The sequence below is a fragment of the Procambarus clarkii genome, chromosome 10 (assembly GCF_040958095.1).
Source record: "Procambarus clarkii isolate CNS0578487 chromosome 10, FALCON_Pclarkii_2.0, whole genome shotgun sequence".
Lineage (NCBI taxonomy): Eukaryota > Metazoa > Arthropoda > Malacostraca > Decapoda > Cambaridae > Procambarus > Procambarus clarkii.
The window spans coordinates 16820437-16837981 of NC_091159.1; the positions used below are offsets into that span (position 1 = coordinate 16820437).

General features: G+C 40.9%; 1 protein-coding gene across 1 annotated transcript in view; it reads right to left on the minus strand.

Moving 5' to 3' along the window:
• The window catches only part of LOC138362999 (uncharacterized), a 37097-nt gene extending 20046 nt beyond the window's left edge, over nt 1-17051 (minus strand). The window contains exons 1-3 of the mRNA XM_069321660.1: nt 16864-17051; nt 9945-10067; nt 9524-9625 (exon numbers count right to left, since the gene is read on the minus strand). Coding sequence (XP_069177761.1) covers nt 9524-9625; nt 9945-10067; nt 16864-17013 — 375 coding nt within the window. The 5' untranslated portion in view covers nt 17014-17051. The remainder of the gene's footprint in view (nt 1-9523; nt 9626-9944; nt 10068-16863) is intronic.
• Between the last annotated feature and the right edge of the window lie 494 nt (nt 17052-17545).

A 17545-nucleotide genomic window follows, 5' to 3' on the forward strand; every position in this document is an offset into this window, starting at 1 on the left:
CCAGGAATGAGTATATTAGTGTGAGAAGAAAAACAGAGAGATAAAGTATGAAAATGATAAAGCAAATAAAGCCAAGACCTAAAGCAAAGAGGGGCCTGACGGCTGAGTGGACAGAGCTCAAGATTCGTAGTCCTATAGTTCCGGGTTCAATCCCCAGCGGAGGCAGAAACAAATGAGTAGAGTTTCTTTTACCCTGATGCCTCTGTTCAACTAGCAGTAAATAGGTACCTGGGAGTTAGACAGCTGCCACAGGCTGCTTCCTGGGGATGTGTAAAAAAAAGGAGGTCTAGTCGAGGACCGGGCCGCGGGACGCTAAGCCCCGAAATCATATCAAGATCTCTTAAGAAGAAGACCAAACCAAAGCTACTCCACAGTCATATCAGGAGGAAAACAAAAGTGAAAGAATAGGTGATGAAACTTAGAACGGGTGAGGAGAGGTACACAGAGAAAGACAAAGAGGTGCGTGAAGAACTCGACAAAAAATTCCAGGAGGTCTTCACAAAAGAATGAGGGTGAGACACTGCGTTAGGAGAGGTGGCAGTAAACCAGACGGCCTGGGAAGGATTTGAAATTACAAGAGATGAGGTCAAGAGGCATCTGTTGGATCTGGGCATGAGAAAGGCTGCTGGGCTGGACAGAATATCACCATGGCTATTGAAAGTGTGTGTACAAGCACTTTGCTTGCTCTCCATAGTGTATAGCAGGTCACTGGAGACAGGAGACATGCCAGAAATATGGAAGATAACTAATCTAGTCCCAATATACAAAAAGGGTGACAACTATGAGGCCCTGAACTATAGTGCTATATATATATATAAAACTATATATAGAACTATAGGCCAGTGTCCTAAATTGTATACCATACAAGGTGATGAAAATCATGAGAAAAAACCTAGTAGGACATCTGGTGAGAAGGGACTTTGTGAGAAACCACCAACATGGGTTCAGGGAGGGTAAATCTTGCCTCACTGGCTTAAAAGAATTCTATGATCAGGTAACAAAGCTTAAGCAAGAAAGAGAAGGATGGGCAGACTGCATTTTCTTGGACTGTCGGAAACCCTTTGACACCCCTATAAGAGGCTGGTGCATAAGTTGGAGAAACAGGCAGGAGTAACTAGTAAACAGTTACTCCTGTCCACAGGGTGCTCCTGTGGACAAGGGAGTACCTAAGCAATAGGAAGCAGAGAGTTACAGTGAGGGGTGAGACTTCAGATTGGCGAGAAGTCACCGGTGGACTCCCACAGGACTCTATACTTGGACCTGTTTCTGATACACGTAAATGATCTCCCAGAGGGTATAGTGTCATTCCTCTCAATGTTTGCTGATGATGCCAAAATTATGAGACGGATTAAGGCAGAGGACACCTTGAGGCTTCAAGAAGACCTGGATAAACTGAAGGAATGGTCCAACAAATGGTTGTTAAGCAAATGTAATGTAATGAAGTTAGGTGTAGGGAGCAGGAGGATAGATACAGGGTATCATTTTGGAGATGAAATTCTTCAAGAATCAGAGAGAGATTAAGACCTGGAGTTGATATCACGCCAAACCTGTACCCTGAAGCCCATATCAATAGGATAACATCAGCGGCATATGCCAGGTTGGCCAACATAAGAACAGCCTTTAGAAACTTGTGTAAGGAATCATTCAGAACTTTGTATACAGTACCACATATGTCAGACTAATCCTGGAGTATGCAGCTCCAGCATGGAATCCATATCTAGTGAAGCATAAGACTAAACTTAGTCAAGCATAAGACTCTGGTTCAAAGGTTTGCCACCAGACTAGTACCTGGGGTACTAGTCCTGGGTACTAGCTAAGGGGTATGAGCTATGAGGAGAGATTACAGGAATTAAACCTCACATCACTGGAAGACAGAAGAGTTAGAGGGATATGATCACCACATACTAGATTCTCAACAGAATTGTTAGGGGTAGATAAAGACAGACTGTTTAACCCAAGGGGCACACACACTAGGGGACACAGGTGGAAATTGAGTGTCCAAATGAGCAATAGACACATTACAAAAACCAATTGTTAGTGTCAGAGTAGTTGATTAATGGAATGTTTTAGGAAGTGATGTGGTGGAGGCTGACTCCATTCACAGTTTCAAGTGTAGATATGATAGAGCCCTATAGGCTCAGGAACTTGCACATCAGTTGATTGACAGTCGAGAGGCGGGACCAAAGAGCCATAGCTCAACCCCTGCAAGCACAACTAGGCGAGTACAACTAGGTGAGTACAGCTGTAAACTCACGCACCAATACTGTGTGCCCAAAGGAATAAACCGAGCTACTGCCCCTGCCCAACCTGGTGTTCAATGGGCACAGTTGGTTGATAGTAACTGATGTAACTTACTGTTTACTATAATACAGGTACTGTACCGTAATAACAATAATAATAATTTATTATTATTGCTACATACTTGCTACAAAGTATGTGCATTTAATAAGGCCACTAATACACACACAGCATTTCAGGCATAACCTAAAATAATACAGTGAGGTTGTTTAAAGGATTGATGAGGTAGACACTTAATACTAAACAGGAAGTAAGCTAGCATATATATTGTCCAAACATTTTAGCAAATTATATACAGTACAGCTTTTAAGGAGGGCATAACTTAAAGAATAGGAGAAAATGAACATGTGTTAAGGGGCAATACTTAAAATTAAATGAGATATGGTAACATTGATGGATTGTTGCAAGATGTGAAAATAACTGAAAGTAACGTTGATCACTTTCAACTAACTGACCTACTGAATGCGTGCTGGTTATGATGCCCCAACCAAGAGACGAGGTGTCTGTTTACATATCGAGTGACTGAGGAGGATGGCTCTATGGAACTGAACCTCCAAAACCCCAAAGGAAAAGCTGGTGAAGAAAGAGCTGATGAAGGGATGGCGGGGCCCGGACTCCCAAGTCCTAGGAGTGGCAAACAGTCAGAACTGAAGTAACCACTACCAACATGGGGCCAAACCCTGCCCAGGTAAAAGACAACTGCAGACAAAATTGAGGCTCTTGCACAACCACTTGACCTGCCAGCGACTCACCTGGGACCAATCCAACATTAGACAGTGATGAAAATGGAGGAGCAGAGCCACCGGAGGCAGGGAAAATGATGCTGATAGTCCCAAACAAAACCCAACCAAGTCCAAACCTGGGACAGAATCAACTAGGACTTCCTCCATTTCACCTGAAAACCAAACTCAGTTAACTGGGAAAGAACCAGACCTGTAGCCAGCTAATATGCTGATTGATTGGGGTGCACACCAACCAGTTGTTGAGGTAGGCCAACACATGAACCCCTAACAGTTGCAGCTGGCCACAAAGACCCACACCAGCCTGGTGAACACATGGGGGAAAGGGGGTCAGATTAAATCTGAGTGGAACAGGACACACACACACTGAAGCATAAGCCTGACATCCCACAACAGAACCTTACCAGTCCCTGAGCCCAGGGATGTGCCAATACAATCCTTGAGGTCCAGGGACAACATCTAAGCTCCAGTCTGTAATAGCACGCAAACTTGGACCATAGTTGTCATGTGGAAGGTTGGACAGGAAATAAAGTTGTTTAGACCTTGAGAGATGGAGAATGTATTACAGGTTTGCGGTCCCACACCTTGGCACTGGGACATCCACTAAAGGGACATGGTCAACCAATCATTCCTGAGTCTAACCAACCCGCAGCAACCAAACACAGTGCTGAAGAGGACTCCTGATCCAACGAACCCAACCACAAATATGGGCAAGAAACCAACCAGCTCCACTGAAGGCCACAGGAAACAACTGAAAAGCCCACAAATCATGGGACCAGGAGATGGCAAATGAGCCAGACCCCTTTTCACAGGGGGAGAACTGTATTCATCTAGTTGTGCTTGCAGGGTTGAGCTCTGGCTCTTTAAGCCCGCCTCTCAACTGTCAATCAATCAACTGATTCAACAACACACCCCCAGGAAGCAGCTGTCTAACTCCCAGGTACCTATTTACTGCTAGGTGAGTAGGAGCATCAGGGTGAAAAACTCTGTCCATTTGTTTCTGCCGTCGCCCAGGATCAAACCCGGACCCTTAAGACTACGAATCTCGAGCCGTCCACTCAGCCACCAGTCCCCGCTGATGGCTGGTGGTTTTTTCAGCCACTGTGAAATGGGTCTGCATGAACCTTTGAGTGGAACATGTCTTCCATGATGCATAATTACAACATCAAGCAGAGAGGAAGCACAAATTCAGCAAGATAGGTTTACAAAGCCACCAGTGCACTCTCTCCAGAAAGATCTATGAAACTACTGTACTTGGGTCTGTTTAACCACTGCACCATGCATTATCTTTCAGCTGGATGCACCAATATCCTCATTACATTTTTGTTTTCAGAAAAAATAATACAGCACTGCACATGAGTTTTTAATTTGCCAACAGGTTTAAAATATGGAAAAATCAGTACAAAATATTAATGTAAATACTGTATTCACATTCCATCTTGGATATACAGAATTTCATGGTGCTTAACCCTTTAACTGCGCAACGCCCCTGCAGGCCCACATCTGGGGTGCGCTACGTGCCTCCGGGTATTTGTATTTTTCACGTTCCATTCAAAACTCCCGCGGCTACATGGGATTCACATCAGCTTCCTCAGGGCTCTTGTAAACAGACGTCATCTTTAAAAAAATTGTGGTCCATATTCCCGGGTGTGAGAGCCTCAGTAATGAGTGAGCAACCATGGCCGGCGCAAGCAGCATGAGTTCAAAGCACTGCTGTTTAGCTTGTGACCACAGCATTGCCTAATAATGTCAAAATATATGTATAACTTGTTTTATTTAGCCATGATAGTATTACAGAAGAGCCTGAGTGTGATAATGACTGTGTACAATGTTCAAATATTAGTGATTCAATGCTGTTCACAATGTTCACAGTGCTAGCCACAGCACCACAGCATTATTTCGTTCATCTAGGAATCTTCAAACGACTTCTTAGGTTCCTTTACAAAATAAACTTGTGGTCAATTATGTATTTACAGGATTTAGTGACCAGTATTGTGATTACAGCAGGATTGTGGTGATAATAAGCACTGTGCGTAGTATTGTGGGAGGAGTAATTGTGATGAGGGAGCGAGGGAGAGAATCGAGGTAGCCTCACTGTGTGGCAGACACTCTTGTTTTGCTCATCATACTAGCTTAGTGGTTCACTATGGTGAACACATTTGTACATGGGTATATACAATGTGTGTATATAGTGTAGTAACAGCAACAGGAGTATGTTGGGAGGAGCTATTTTGGTGAGGGAGGCGACATAATCGTAGCGTCGTCTGCTGGCTGCTGTATGATTTCTCATGCCACTGTAAAGTTTGGACACAATACTGGCTTACTTGCATAGTTCTGGTAAATGAAACATGTAGATAGGTATACATAACATGTGTAAATAGTGTAATACAAACAATAACAGTATGGTGGGAGGAGCATGTTGGCGAGTAAGATGTTGGAGGAGTGAGGGAGAGACTGGATGAGGAGTGAGAGTGTGGCAGCTGACACTCGCGGAGTTTTGAGTGTGTTCATGGTGAATGTATATAGTGTGTGATAGTGTATAGTGTGTAAATAGACTGTATATATACATAAATTAGCATAATACAATGGAAATATGTGCCGGATATGTGCACACATGTGTCATGCATGTAACACAGTGTCTTCGGACAGTACGGATGTTCTACTGCCATAATATAGTGTACGTGTTCATTATACATAGGATTGGCATGTAAAAGCATATAAAATGTATATGGAACTGTGCGCAGAAAATGAATGAACAAAAATATATTTGCGGCAACTCGCGCATCCTGCCCCGAGCGCCCTACCGGCCCTGGGGGCATATGCCACGGGCGACCAGGGAATGATGATGTCACGCACGAACTTACGGACCCCATAGCAACTAAAGTACTTACAATTTCGACCTTCTGTTACTATATCCTTACTCAGCGAAGGGTTTTTGACACTTTAAAAACAAAAAAAAAATTCCAGGGATTTTATTTCCTGCGCACTGGGAGGGTGTCATATTTGGAGGCCGTGCAGTTAAGGGGTTAAGTTCTGAAATTGATAGCAGTTACTTAAATTTTGATTAAGAGTTTTTAAATTTTGATTTCTTATGAAATTTAAAGAAATGTGAATTAAATATGGATGACTGAAGATATAAAAAACAAGCTTTGAATACAATGAAATGCCATTTTCTGGGCAAGACCCAGAAGCTCCTTGGAGCTCTCCAGGCTGATATGAATACATTAGACCCTGGCATCAGTCAAAGCAAATGGAGTTGTTAGGCCTTCCGGGGACCACGAGCCAGAGTCTGGCCCCCCTCAGAGAGGCACGAGGAGCAATGGCCTATAGAAACCCCTGCATGGTTGGAAGCATTCTATGTCTGCTATCCACTGGGTCAGGCACCCAGAAAGGTAGGCACCCCAAAACAAACCCTATCAGGGTGAAACCCTATCAGTTAAAATATTGTTACTGAAAGTCGAACTGTTGGACAGAACTACCCCAAACAAAAAACGAGCAAACGAGCATGACATCACAACTGTCACCACGCCGCTGTCTGTGCAACTTCCCCCTTCATGGGAGGGAAAAGGGGAAGCTCTAGACCACTGCACTGGCTATCCACACCTACAGTTCTGAGGCTGGATGTCAAAAACCCGCGAAAACCGCCGACCGGAGGAAGGGATGGAGGGTTGCCGGAGAGCCTTGGGTCTCACCCAGAAAATGGCGTTTCATTACATTCAATGCTGGTTTTCTGGGGGGAGCCCCTTTGGCTCCCTGGAGCTATTGAACCAAAGATAAAACAAGAGGAACTTAACTGGGAGGTGGTCGCCACTTGCTCTTCAACTCGAAGTCGAGACAACTGGCTGCAACCGCTGACCCAATGCAACACATGCCTAACTAGGGCCAGGAATACTGACTAGGTAGCGAGCGACAAGGACCCTGTTTGACCTCCAATAACCCTGTGCCTGAATGTCAGCCCAAGACATGTTACCAAAGACGGCAGCCAAAGCAGCAAAATTATGAACGTCATGGGCATGAGGATAGACCGCAGGCTGACTGGACCAAATAACCTTTTGGACTACCTGGGTGATCCAAACCCTGGAACAGGGAAGAAGGGAAACCGGGTCAACTCAAAGCACTTCCCTGGCCACAGAGGCCATGGCGCACAGGTAACAGCGATGAGCCGCAACCGGTCACAACACATGATGCACCCCCAGCCGAACCAACCGAGCATCATTCTTCGCCAGAAAAAAAAAGAGAGACGGCTGCAAACTAACAAACCTACCACCAGGACCAAAAGAGCAGAAACCTCTGTGCTGGAGAAGAGCATTAATCTCCCGAATCTGACCTCCAAAGGCCAATGCCAACAGGAAGAGAGCCTTCACAAAACAATCTTGAACCGAAGGGGAGCCACAAATCGAGGGGAAGATAGAAAAGACAGCACCCGGTTCAACGACCAGGTGGCGCATGAGCAGACTGGAGGTGAAACAGCGCACAAGAAAGCTTGTGGAATGGAGCAGAAGTAACATTCACCCCGTACTTGAGCTGAAGCGGCTCCGCCAGTGCCACACGATAGGAGGCGACAGTATTCAGCATAAGATGACGGTCCTGAAACAACCAAGAAAGGAAGGAGAAGACAACCCGATCCGAAACAGAAGAGAACATAAGGAGGGGCAAGAAATAACGAAAGGACCACCAGGAAACTTAATACTGCCGAGACAAAGCACGCAGGTGGGACACCATCAACGAAGCCACCTGCTCAGCATACAATTGGTGATAGACCCAGTGTCAGAAAGACCAGATGCAAAGACTTAAGGAGAAGATCGAACCAGCAATGTAACGAACTGACCCCAAACAGCTGGAAGAGGCAGAGCCGCAGGAAGACCCCTGGGTTCGGACACTGAGCAAGTAGCGCCTGAAACTAAGGGTGGGCCAGCCACCAAAGGCCCAACAGAACTACTCTTCTCTTGGAAAGTCTCCAAGCGAGCTAGGACTTGGAGCAACAACAGAACCAAAGGGGAAGAGGTACAGGTAACCCCACCTTGACCAGTCATGCCTGAAGGCATCGACGCCAAAGGCCTCGCAGTCGGAGAAGGGCGCCACATATACCGGGAGACGTGGTTGGAGTTCCACCTCCTAGAGCCTGTACATCTGGCAGAGCAAACTGAACGAGTCGGCTTTGACCATCCATTTCGTGGACAGGGGGAATAAATTGTGACAGGCCATCTGCCAGGACACTGGGCACCTCCCCCCTCTCAAAACCTGAATGGCCAGGAGAGCCCCAAACCCCGAGAACTCCGGGTGAGTAACCAACCTAGCACGCTGCAGCAACCTATAACGCCCATGCAACGCTGAAGTTGCCTGCACCCGAATATCATAATCAGTGGATTGGGTGAAGCGGAGTACATGCAAGCAACACCAATCGCAGGACTCCAGGTCGAAGGTGTCACCGACCCAACATGCAGCATGATGGAGGCAGAACAGGTGATTGTCACCCTGAGTCAAGGAGACAAAGCAACCCTCAAACTCACACAAAGTGAGATGGGACCCAGGGGGATGCATCCATCAGATCACTGAGCCCCAGTGAAGGTTTCCAGGGCCCTTAGACGCTCTGCTAAGGGAAGCCCAGGCAAGGTACTGCTAACCAGCGCCCTAAACTACCAAGTAAACAACTAATAGCTGAACCCTCAGGATGTGTACACACACAGGGACCTAGGTGGAGGATCACCAAGAATACAAAATAATAAGGGTCAACAACACCAAGGGGCAGACCCTCAACCAGGCAGAAAACAAAAAGAAAAGAAAAAACCTGTACGAGTACGTCCCAGGTGGAACAGAGCCGGCCGCTGTATTATGGTGAAAACAAGCTTTGCGGTAACTTGCGCACGGAGGTTTCTATAGGCCATTGCTCCTTGTGCCTCTCAAAGGGGGGCCAAGTTCTGGCTCGTGGTTCCCGGAAGGCCTCAGAACTCCATTCGCTTGACTGATGCCAGGATCTAATACTGTACATTCATATCAGCCCGGAGAGCTCCAAAGAGCCATATGGGCTCCCTCAGAAAATGGCCTTAAACTTTAATAAATTATAAAAATATTTACAGGTGCAATGATGTAACACATACTCCAAAATTCTTCTAATTAATGATTTTTTATGAATAATAATGAGGCATCCCCTTATTCTGTAATAATAGCCAGAGCTGGCAATTACTGGTAACTACAGGGGTTTATAAGAAAAACTAAATTCACTTCATTAATTCTTCTCATATGACATAAGTCACAAGATAAGGGCTAATCCATAACTTCTACATGATAGACATAACATGTGTGTGCCTAAAACTGGTTGCCATGTCAGGAGAGGAAGCTTTATTCAAATTAAACTGAGCTTAAAAATGGAATTAGAAAACAGTTCAGAACTGTGATAATGTACTGGTAAGGATCTTGGGTAGGTTTGTCATGAGTAAGGTGCAGGGAGGATCTGGTTGAGTGAGTTGGGAAGGTGGCCAGCTTACCCCTGCAGCGATGTTTCTCTGTGGCTCCACCCCGATACTGCAGAACTGCACAATGACGGCAATGAGATAGAGCAGAGTGGTAATGGCGGTATTGAGCAGCTCCTGAAAGAGAAATGTGTCCTTCGTATTGGCAGCAAAGAGGGACCATGTCCAAAGGGTACGTCCATGAAGTTCTGCAGAGCTGAAAACTCTTCTGCTGGAGGAACTGGTTTTAAATTTTTATTATTCTGCATCTTCATGCCTACTATGCATTCAGATGCAGACAAAAACATTGCAGGAAAACGTCTCCAAAAGAGGAAGAGCCAGGAACGTCATTGGTGCCGGGTCAGTCAGTCTGTTGCTAGGTGCCCTATACTGTCAACAACTGCCGGTAGGTAAGAAGCAGGTGAAGAGAGAGGCACAACCGGCAGGCGATACTCACCCCTGACAACAGGTAGAAGGGTTTTAGCCGTCTTGGTGGCCGTGGTTTTGTGACAGTGCTGATTATCTGGACAATGCTAGCTATTATGTAAAGCACCGCAAAGAGAGCTGTTAGAATGAGTTCCTGCAAGCAAGAGGGAAGGAACAATTAGCACACAATACTGCAACAGGGAATCAAATACAAGCTCGAGGCCACAAAAAGAGGGGGGGGATGAGGATTTTCAGTAAACATTCAGAATTAAGCCTTATACAGCATTACAAAGTGATGCATTACAAAGTTGAAAAATGCCATTCACATGCAATTAAATATTGGAATATTGTTGGAGAAGTCATACACTCAATTTATGAGTGTCTTAATAACTTATTAGTTACAAACAGCAATATAAACTTGCATAACAACAATACAGCATATTTTTTTCTCATAACATTTGCTACTAGCCAAAGCATGGTAGTTGTCATTAACCTTATTTTGTGCATAATAATTATTTTTCATTTAAGAGAGACGAACAGTAAAAAAATCCTCACCCCGTATCTGATTTCCTGTTTCTTACTAAATTCATATGCTGTATAAAGATTTAAATGTCACTATGATCAGAGATTAGGGAGGGCTCTAATTGCTTACTCAGAAGATGCATGTAATGTATTACATCAACATCCTTACACTTATAACCAACTGATGCTGTTTTAAAAAACAAACACTAAAACAGAATTAATTATCAAAAATATATATGTTGCTGATTTCTGATGAGAGAGTCATCATCAAAATAATTCTGGGAGAAGTTAACATTTGAGGATATTAATACAAGCATCTTCATGGACATCGCCATGGAATCTGCATGGATTCTCTTAACGCACTCTTAAAATCTAAATATTGAATGGTAAACAAAGTTTATCAAAAAGTTTGTAATGAGTCTACATTATTTTTAAATTGCCTGTTATTTTAGCTTATTTAATTCAATATGTCTTCAGATAGTTCAATGGAAAGTTGCCTAAACCAACTACTTCAGCACTTCTAATTTTATTTATCAAATATAGATACTGTACTGCTGTATCTATAGATACAAGTATATTTTACATATACTTGTGCAGAAAACTTAACCGCCACAAACTAGATACAATACAGTATTTAATAAAAACTAAGTATTTTCACTTGTAAACCCCAATTTTTTTTTTTTCAAAATGTAATATTTACTAGTGACAAGTATTGATTATATTGGAAGACTTATTTTGTCATGAATAAAATATGTCAAATATAAATCCAAACATTGAGAAATCAGCACAATGAGTTTTGAATGCATCAGTTGGTGTTAAGGCGAGTTTAGAGCACCATGTTTAAGGAGGAGCAATACTAAAACTAGAAATTGATTATGGCCCCTCCACCTTAAGGTTAGTCTTTCCCTTCATACAGAAAATTTGGTTAATAACTACTGTACTAATTACATAGCAAGGTAACATCACTAAATACAGTTTATATAATGAGGATACACATTTGTTTTCTACATAATTTTGGTAACCAGATATAAATCAAAAGATTTAAAATTATAGGCTCCTAGATTTGAAAAAGCAACTGTGCATTGGAGGGGTCAAGTGGTCTTTTCTTCATTGATGGCAATTTTCTGTTTATGGTTACTTTGATACTGCATCACTACTGTATAGCCAACTAGATACTGTATATCCACATGTTTTATACTTAATTACTTTATGTACTCTACTGTATGTGCATATGCCTGTGTGTGTGTAAATACCTAAGTGTAGTTACAGGATGAGAGCTATGCTCGTGGTGTCCTGTCTTCTCAATACAGTACTGTTTGTTGTATAACGCTTTGAAACTACTGACAGTTTTGGCCTCCACCACCTTATTACTTAACACTTTCCAACTGTTTACCACTCTGCTAAGTAAGTTTCAATGTTTTTTGGCAGCTTTGCTTCTTTAGTTTGAACCTATGTCCTCTTGTTCTTGACGTTGCAGTGTTGAACAATTTTGTTATCAATTTTGTCGATTCCTGTTACAAAATTGTACATAGCGATCATATCACCTCTTTTTCTTCTATCTTCTAGCTTTGGTACAGTATATACAGTACAGTATAACACCACTAACAACTCCTCGTAGCTCTTGTTTTCCAGCTCTGGCAGCAATTTAGTTGCATGTCTTTGCACATTTTCTAGTTTAATGATGTACTTCTTGAGATATGGGCACAATACAACCACTCCATAGTTTAATTTTGGTCTTACAAAGGTTGTGAATAATTTCAGAAATATTTTGCTATCCATGTACAGTATTTAAAAAGAGATTCTAAATTCTAATATACTGTACTGTAATTAGGAGAGCTAAAACAAACTACAGTACAATAATAAATAAATAATAAATAAATTCATAAATAAAATAAATTTAATAAAATAAAGGCTGACATGAAGAAAACATGGAACACTATTTTCCACATATTAGGTTCAAATAAGAAACCATTATTCCTACCAAATGACAATGGAGTTCTATCAGCCTCTGACACTGCCATTAAATTCAATAGCTTCTTCTTATCCAATGGCAGATCTCTTGCAAATGAAATCCCAGCATTCCTTACCAACATTAATGACTACCTTGCAGGCAGTACTCCTGGCTTTTTGTACCTAACTCCCACTAATGCCTCAGATGTTAATGATATAATCCTCGCATTCAAAACTAAATCGAGTAAACCTTCCAAAATACCAACCCTAATCTACAAAAATGCTTCTAGAATTTTAGCTCCTGCCATACCATTGCTCTACAACAAATCATTTGAGCTCTAAGCCTTCCAAGATACAGTATTCTTAAAATGGCTAAAATCATCCCAGTCCATAAAAGTAGTGATCTCGCCAAAATCAATAATTTTAAGCCAATATCAACTCTGCTCACCTCCAAAATATTTGAGAAAAAGTTATACAAACACTATTCCTTCCTAGACAAACACAATACAGTATACTTAGTTCTTACCAATATGGCTTCAGATCCCATAAAAGCACCAACACTGCTTGAATTAATATTCTTGACCTGATACATCCAGCTCTTGACAAAAATGAGTACTATACCCCAAAGATTATTTGTTGATCTACTTAATGTTTTTGACACTTAACCACAATAACCTTTTCAAATTCCAACACTATGGAGTCATAGGTCACTACAGTACATGTAATCTTACTTCATTGACAGGCACCAGTATGTTTCTGTGAACATTGCTACTTCACCCACTTTGACAATTAACATTGGCATTCCACAGGGTAGTACTGTACACTTGGTTCACTCCTTTTTCTTATTTACATGAATATTCTTCCAAATGGCACTCAATACTTGAAGCCAATACAGTATATTTACTGATGATACAACCTTCATTTTCTCCCATGCTAACCCACTTATTCTAAACGACACAGTGAATGCTGAACTAAATAAAATCCATTTGTGGTTGACTTTAACAAACTTACCCTAACACCAATGACATGTTTTACACATTGCTTGGTAACAAGTCCAACAATCAAATTAACCTAAGAATTAACAATACTCAACTTATGAACACAGAAGCTGGGAAATTCCTTGGTGTTCACATAGACAAAAACTGAGTTTCCACTGCCATATACAAATCATAAAAAATAGTTTATAAAACAGAGGCATTCTCTTCAGAATCAGATATTACGCACCTCATCCTGCATTAGTAACTCTGTATTATTTGTTCATTTATCCATATCTCGCCTACTATGTGCCTGGGTATCTACCCACCCTTAATTACCTCCAACCCCTAATTACCCAACATGAATCAGCAAATAGAATAATAGCAAATTCTAATCCCAGACACCACTCTGCTCTCTTGCTGAAATCTTTGAACATGAATAAAATCCACAAGGGCCGTGATGAAGGTTCTAACTTACATCCAGGATGATCCCAGACACGCCTTAATTGACTGCGCCTCTTAATCGACTTTGAACATGTAAATATAAAGTCACTGTGCATACTCTCAACTGTACTCTACATTTTTAAAACTCTGAACTGCAGTGCCAATCCTGACCTTAAGCATATCCTAGAAGGAAGTACTGTAATAGAACTTATGGGCATCACATGAGAAACAATTTTTTTAATATTACTAGGTGAAACTCAACAAAAGCAGAAATGCTATGCAAAACAATTATTTTATGTTTCTTTGACTGCACATTCTTGTAAATAAAATTATTATTATTATTATTATTATTATTATTAAATATTTATAATAATAATGTAATACTATAAAACCTTCCTAATCCCAAATCCATCCCAAATCCCTAATCCATCCCAAATCTGTATCCTGACCCCTTCCAAGAGCAATATAGTCAAAATGGCTAGGCAAATCCACAAGGGCCATGATGAGGGTTCGAACCTATGTCCGAGAGGATCCCAGACGTGCCTTAATCGACTGTGCCACAACATGGTAAAAGAATTGCAACTGGGAGTTCCACTGACCTCACACGGATCCTGCAGTCTCTCTGAGACACAAACCAGGGTTTTACACAATTCGCCCATGCACCAGGGCTGTCAATAAACTATTCTACCTTTTCACCCTTACTTCATTACACACAGAAATCACAATAGTGTGATGCATCAAATGAACAAATCCACAAAGGCTGTGATGAGGGTTCGAACCTACGTCCGAGAATCGATTAAGGCGCGCCTGGGATTCCCTCGGACGTAGGTTCGAACCCTCATCATGGCCTATGTGGATTTGTTCATTTGATGCATCACGCTATTGTGATTTCTGTGTGCAATGAAATAAGGGCGAAGAGGTAGAATAGCTTACTGACAAGAGCCCTGGTGCATGGGAAAATTGTGTAAAACCCTGGTTTGTGTCTAGGAGAGACTGCAGGATCCATGTGAGGTCAGTGGAACTCCCGGTTGCAATTCTTTTATCATGTCATGGCACAGTCGATTAAGGTGCATTTGGGATCCTCTCGGACGTAGGTTTGAACCCCTCATCACGGCCCTTGTGGAATTGTTCATTTGATGCATCACGCTGTTGTGATTTCAGTGTGTAATAATGACTTGGCACTTTCCCCTGATAATTTCCTCCTTCCTAATAATAATGATGTAATGCTATAAAATATTGATCAAAGATGGTAGTAAGTAATTATCAAAGGAAGCGCCAAGCTGGGGAGATTACGCAGCACAAAGATAAAAGGGAAAGGGGGGAAATCTAGCACAGCAAATTCTATTTCAACAAAATGCCATGCTTGAAATAGATCAATGGTGAAGGGTGTGAGGAACATCATGCAAGATAGGAGTTTAAGAAGCAGGAATACAGGGCTTGGCTCAGGATGATGTCATACCAGGAATACAAAGCATATTTGACATTTATTTCCTTTCGGTAAGAGCTGTATTTGTAAGAACAATACCAGCTGAAAATGATAAAACAGAAGCCATTTTATAATTCGGCTAGAATATAAATAATAAAGACGGAATACAATTTGGTAACTGTTGACATAAATAATTATCAAAAGAAGGTGCCAAAAGGAAACTTCGATTATTTTGTCTATATCAGAACATCCAAATAATCTTACTTTCAGTATGATATAATTAAAATGTGAAAAAACTTAAATAAAAAAAATTTAAACTTATTTGGCATCCAATAATTGAAGATATTATAAAGTGCATAAATGACCAAGACAACATGGAACGACTGTGACTCAGTGACTGAGACAGCCCACCTCAGTGACTGAGACAGCCCACCTCAGTGACTGAGACAGCCCACCTCAGTGACTGTGACAGCCCACCTCAGTGACTGTGACAGCCCACCTCAGTGACTGTGACAGCCCACCTCAGTGACTGTGACAGCCCACCTCAGTGACTGTGACAGCCCACCTCAGTGACTGTGACAGCCCACCTCAGTGACTGTGACAGCCCACCTCAGTGACTGTGACAGCCCACCTCAGTGACTGTGACAGCCCACCTCAGTGACTGTGACAGCCCACCTCAGTGACTGTGACAGCCCACCTCAGTGACTGTGACAGCCCACCTCAGTGACTGAGACAGTCCACCTCAATACATTAATCAAGAACAAGATACAGTATGCTAGTTATAATGTCACTCCCCACTGGCCACAGCATGCAAGGTATTATTTACACACACACACACACACACACATGTATAAACTATATTGTATATGTATAAACAAACTATAAACATACTGTATACATATTATATATATATATATATATATATATATATATATATATATATATATATATATATATATATATATATATATATATAGTACAGTATATGTATAAATATACATATTGTTCAGAATAAAATTCGTAAAATTATCTCCAATCTTTTAAATTATTTGCAAAATACTTGGAAGATTCATACTGAAGAAGGTGAAGGCTGAAAAAGTGATAACATTCTAATAAACTGGAGTCAAGAAGAATCAATTAAAAATTGTAAGCCTATACCTTTTTGTGTAATTTTTTTATCACAAGGATATCATTATTTTACTTTATAATACAGTAATGGGATATCTATCCGTGAAGTACAGTAATATAAAAAAGCATTTAGTATATTTTGGCATTAAATATATATTATATACAGTATATATATATATATATATATATATATATATATATATATATATATATATATATATATATATATATATGTATATATATATATATATATATTATTATATATAAATTAATGATAACCTAGTTAGGCATATTTATTCATCAAAGCTAAGTGAATTCTTGAACTGAGTAATGTTGAACATATCTTTCTTAAACAAAAATTATGTAAATAAAAACTATTATACAAATATCTATACATAATACTTTATGCTAAATTTACAAAAATATCTAGAAGGTCTGGAAATTAGACTACTGTATTATCATAAGAGTTTTAAAATCATATACTCAATGTTTAACTAAAGACTCACAGTGAGAAGCCAATCAATGGGAAGGGTGATGGCACTCTTGAGGTTCAACAGGTATATGAAACACCAGATGGCGGTGGACACAAAGGCTGTGACCACCACGAACAGGAACCAGTGTGTGCCCTTGGTCCATGCCGGTGCAGCACAGGCCATGCACAGGATGCCAATAAGCTGTAAAGGAGAGAAAAACAAAACAGTAAGACATTGCTTATTCGTTTCTGTTGAGCTTATGATCGTGTTTGCTTATTTTTTTCAAGTACTGTACAATACAGTACTGTGTTATTTCTACAGTAGATCTTACCAACATTATATAACCCCAATCTTAATAATTGCTATATAATTCCTACATAAACCATATCTACATTATAATAATAATAGTAATAGTTGAGTAATAGTGGCTTTAGGCATTGTATGTACTAGCTCTATCTATAAATCCATCAACTTTTTGTATCTCACCTTGTACGTATGTACTTTACCTGAATAAATATTTGTATTTATTTTGTATTTGTATATATTGCACTACATAAGCTCTATCTGCATAGTATTACACTACACAAGCCCAATCCCTATTGTATTACAATACACAAGCCCTATCATGATTGTATTACACTACAGAAACAATATCACCATTGTATTACACTATACAGGCCCTATCTCAATTATATTCATATTCAAATCTGTATTC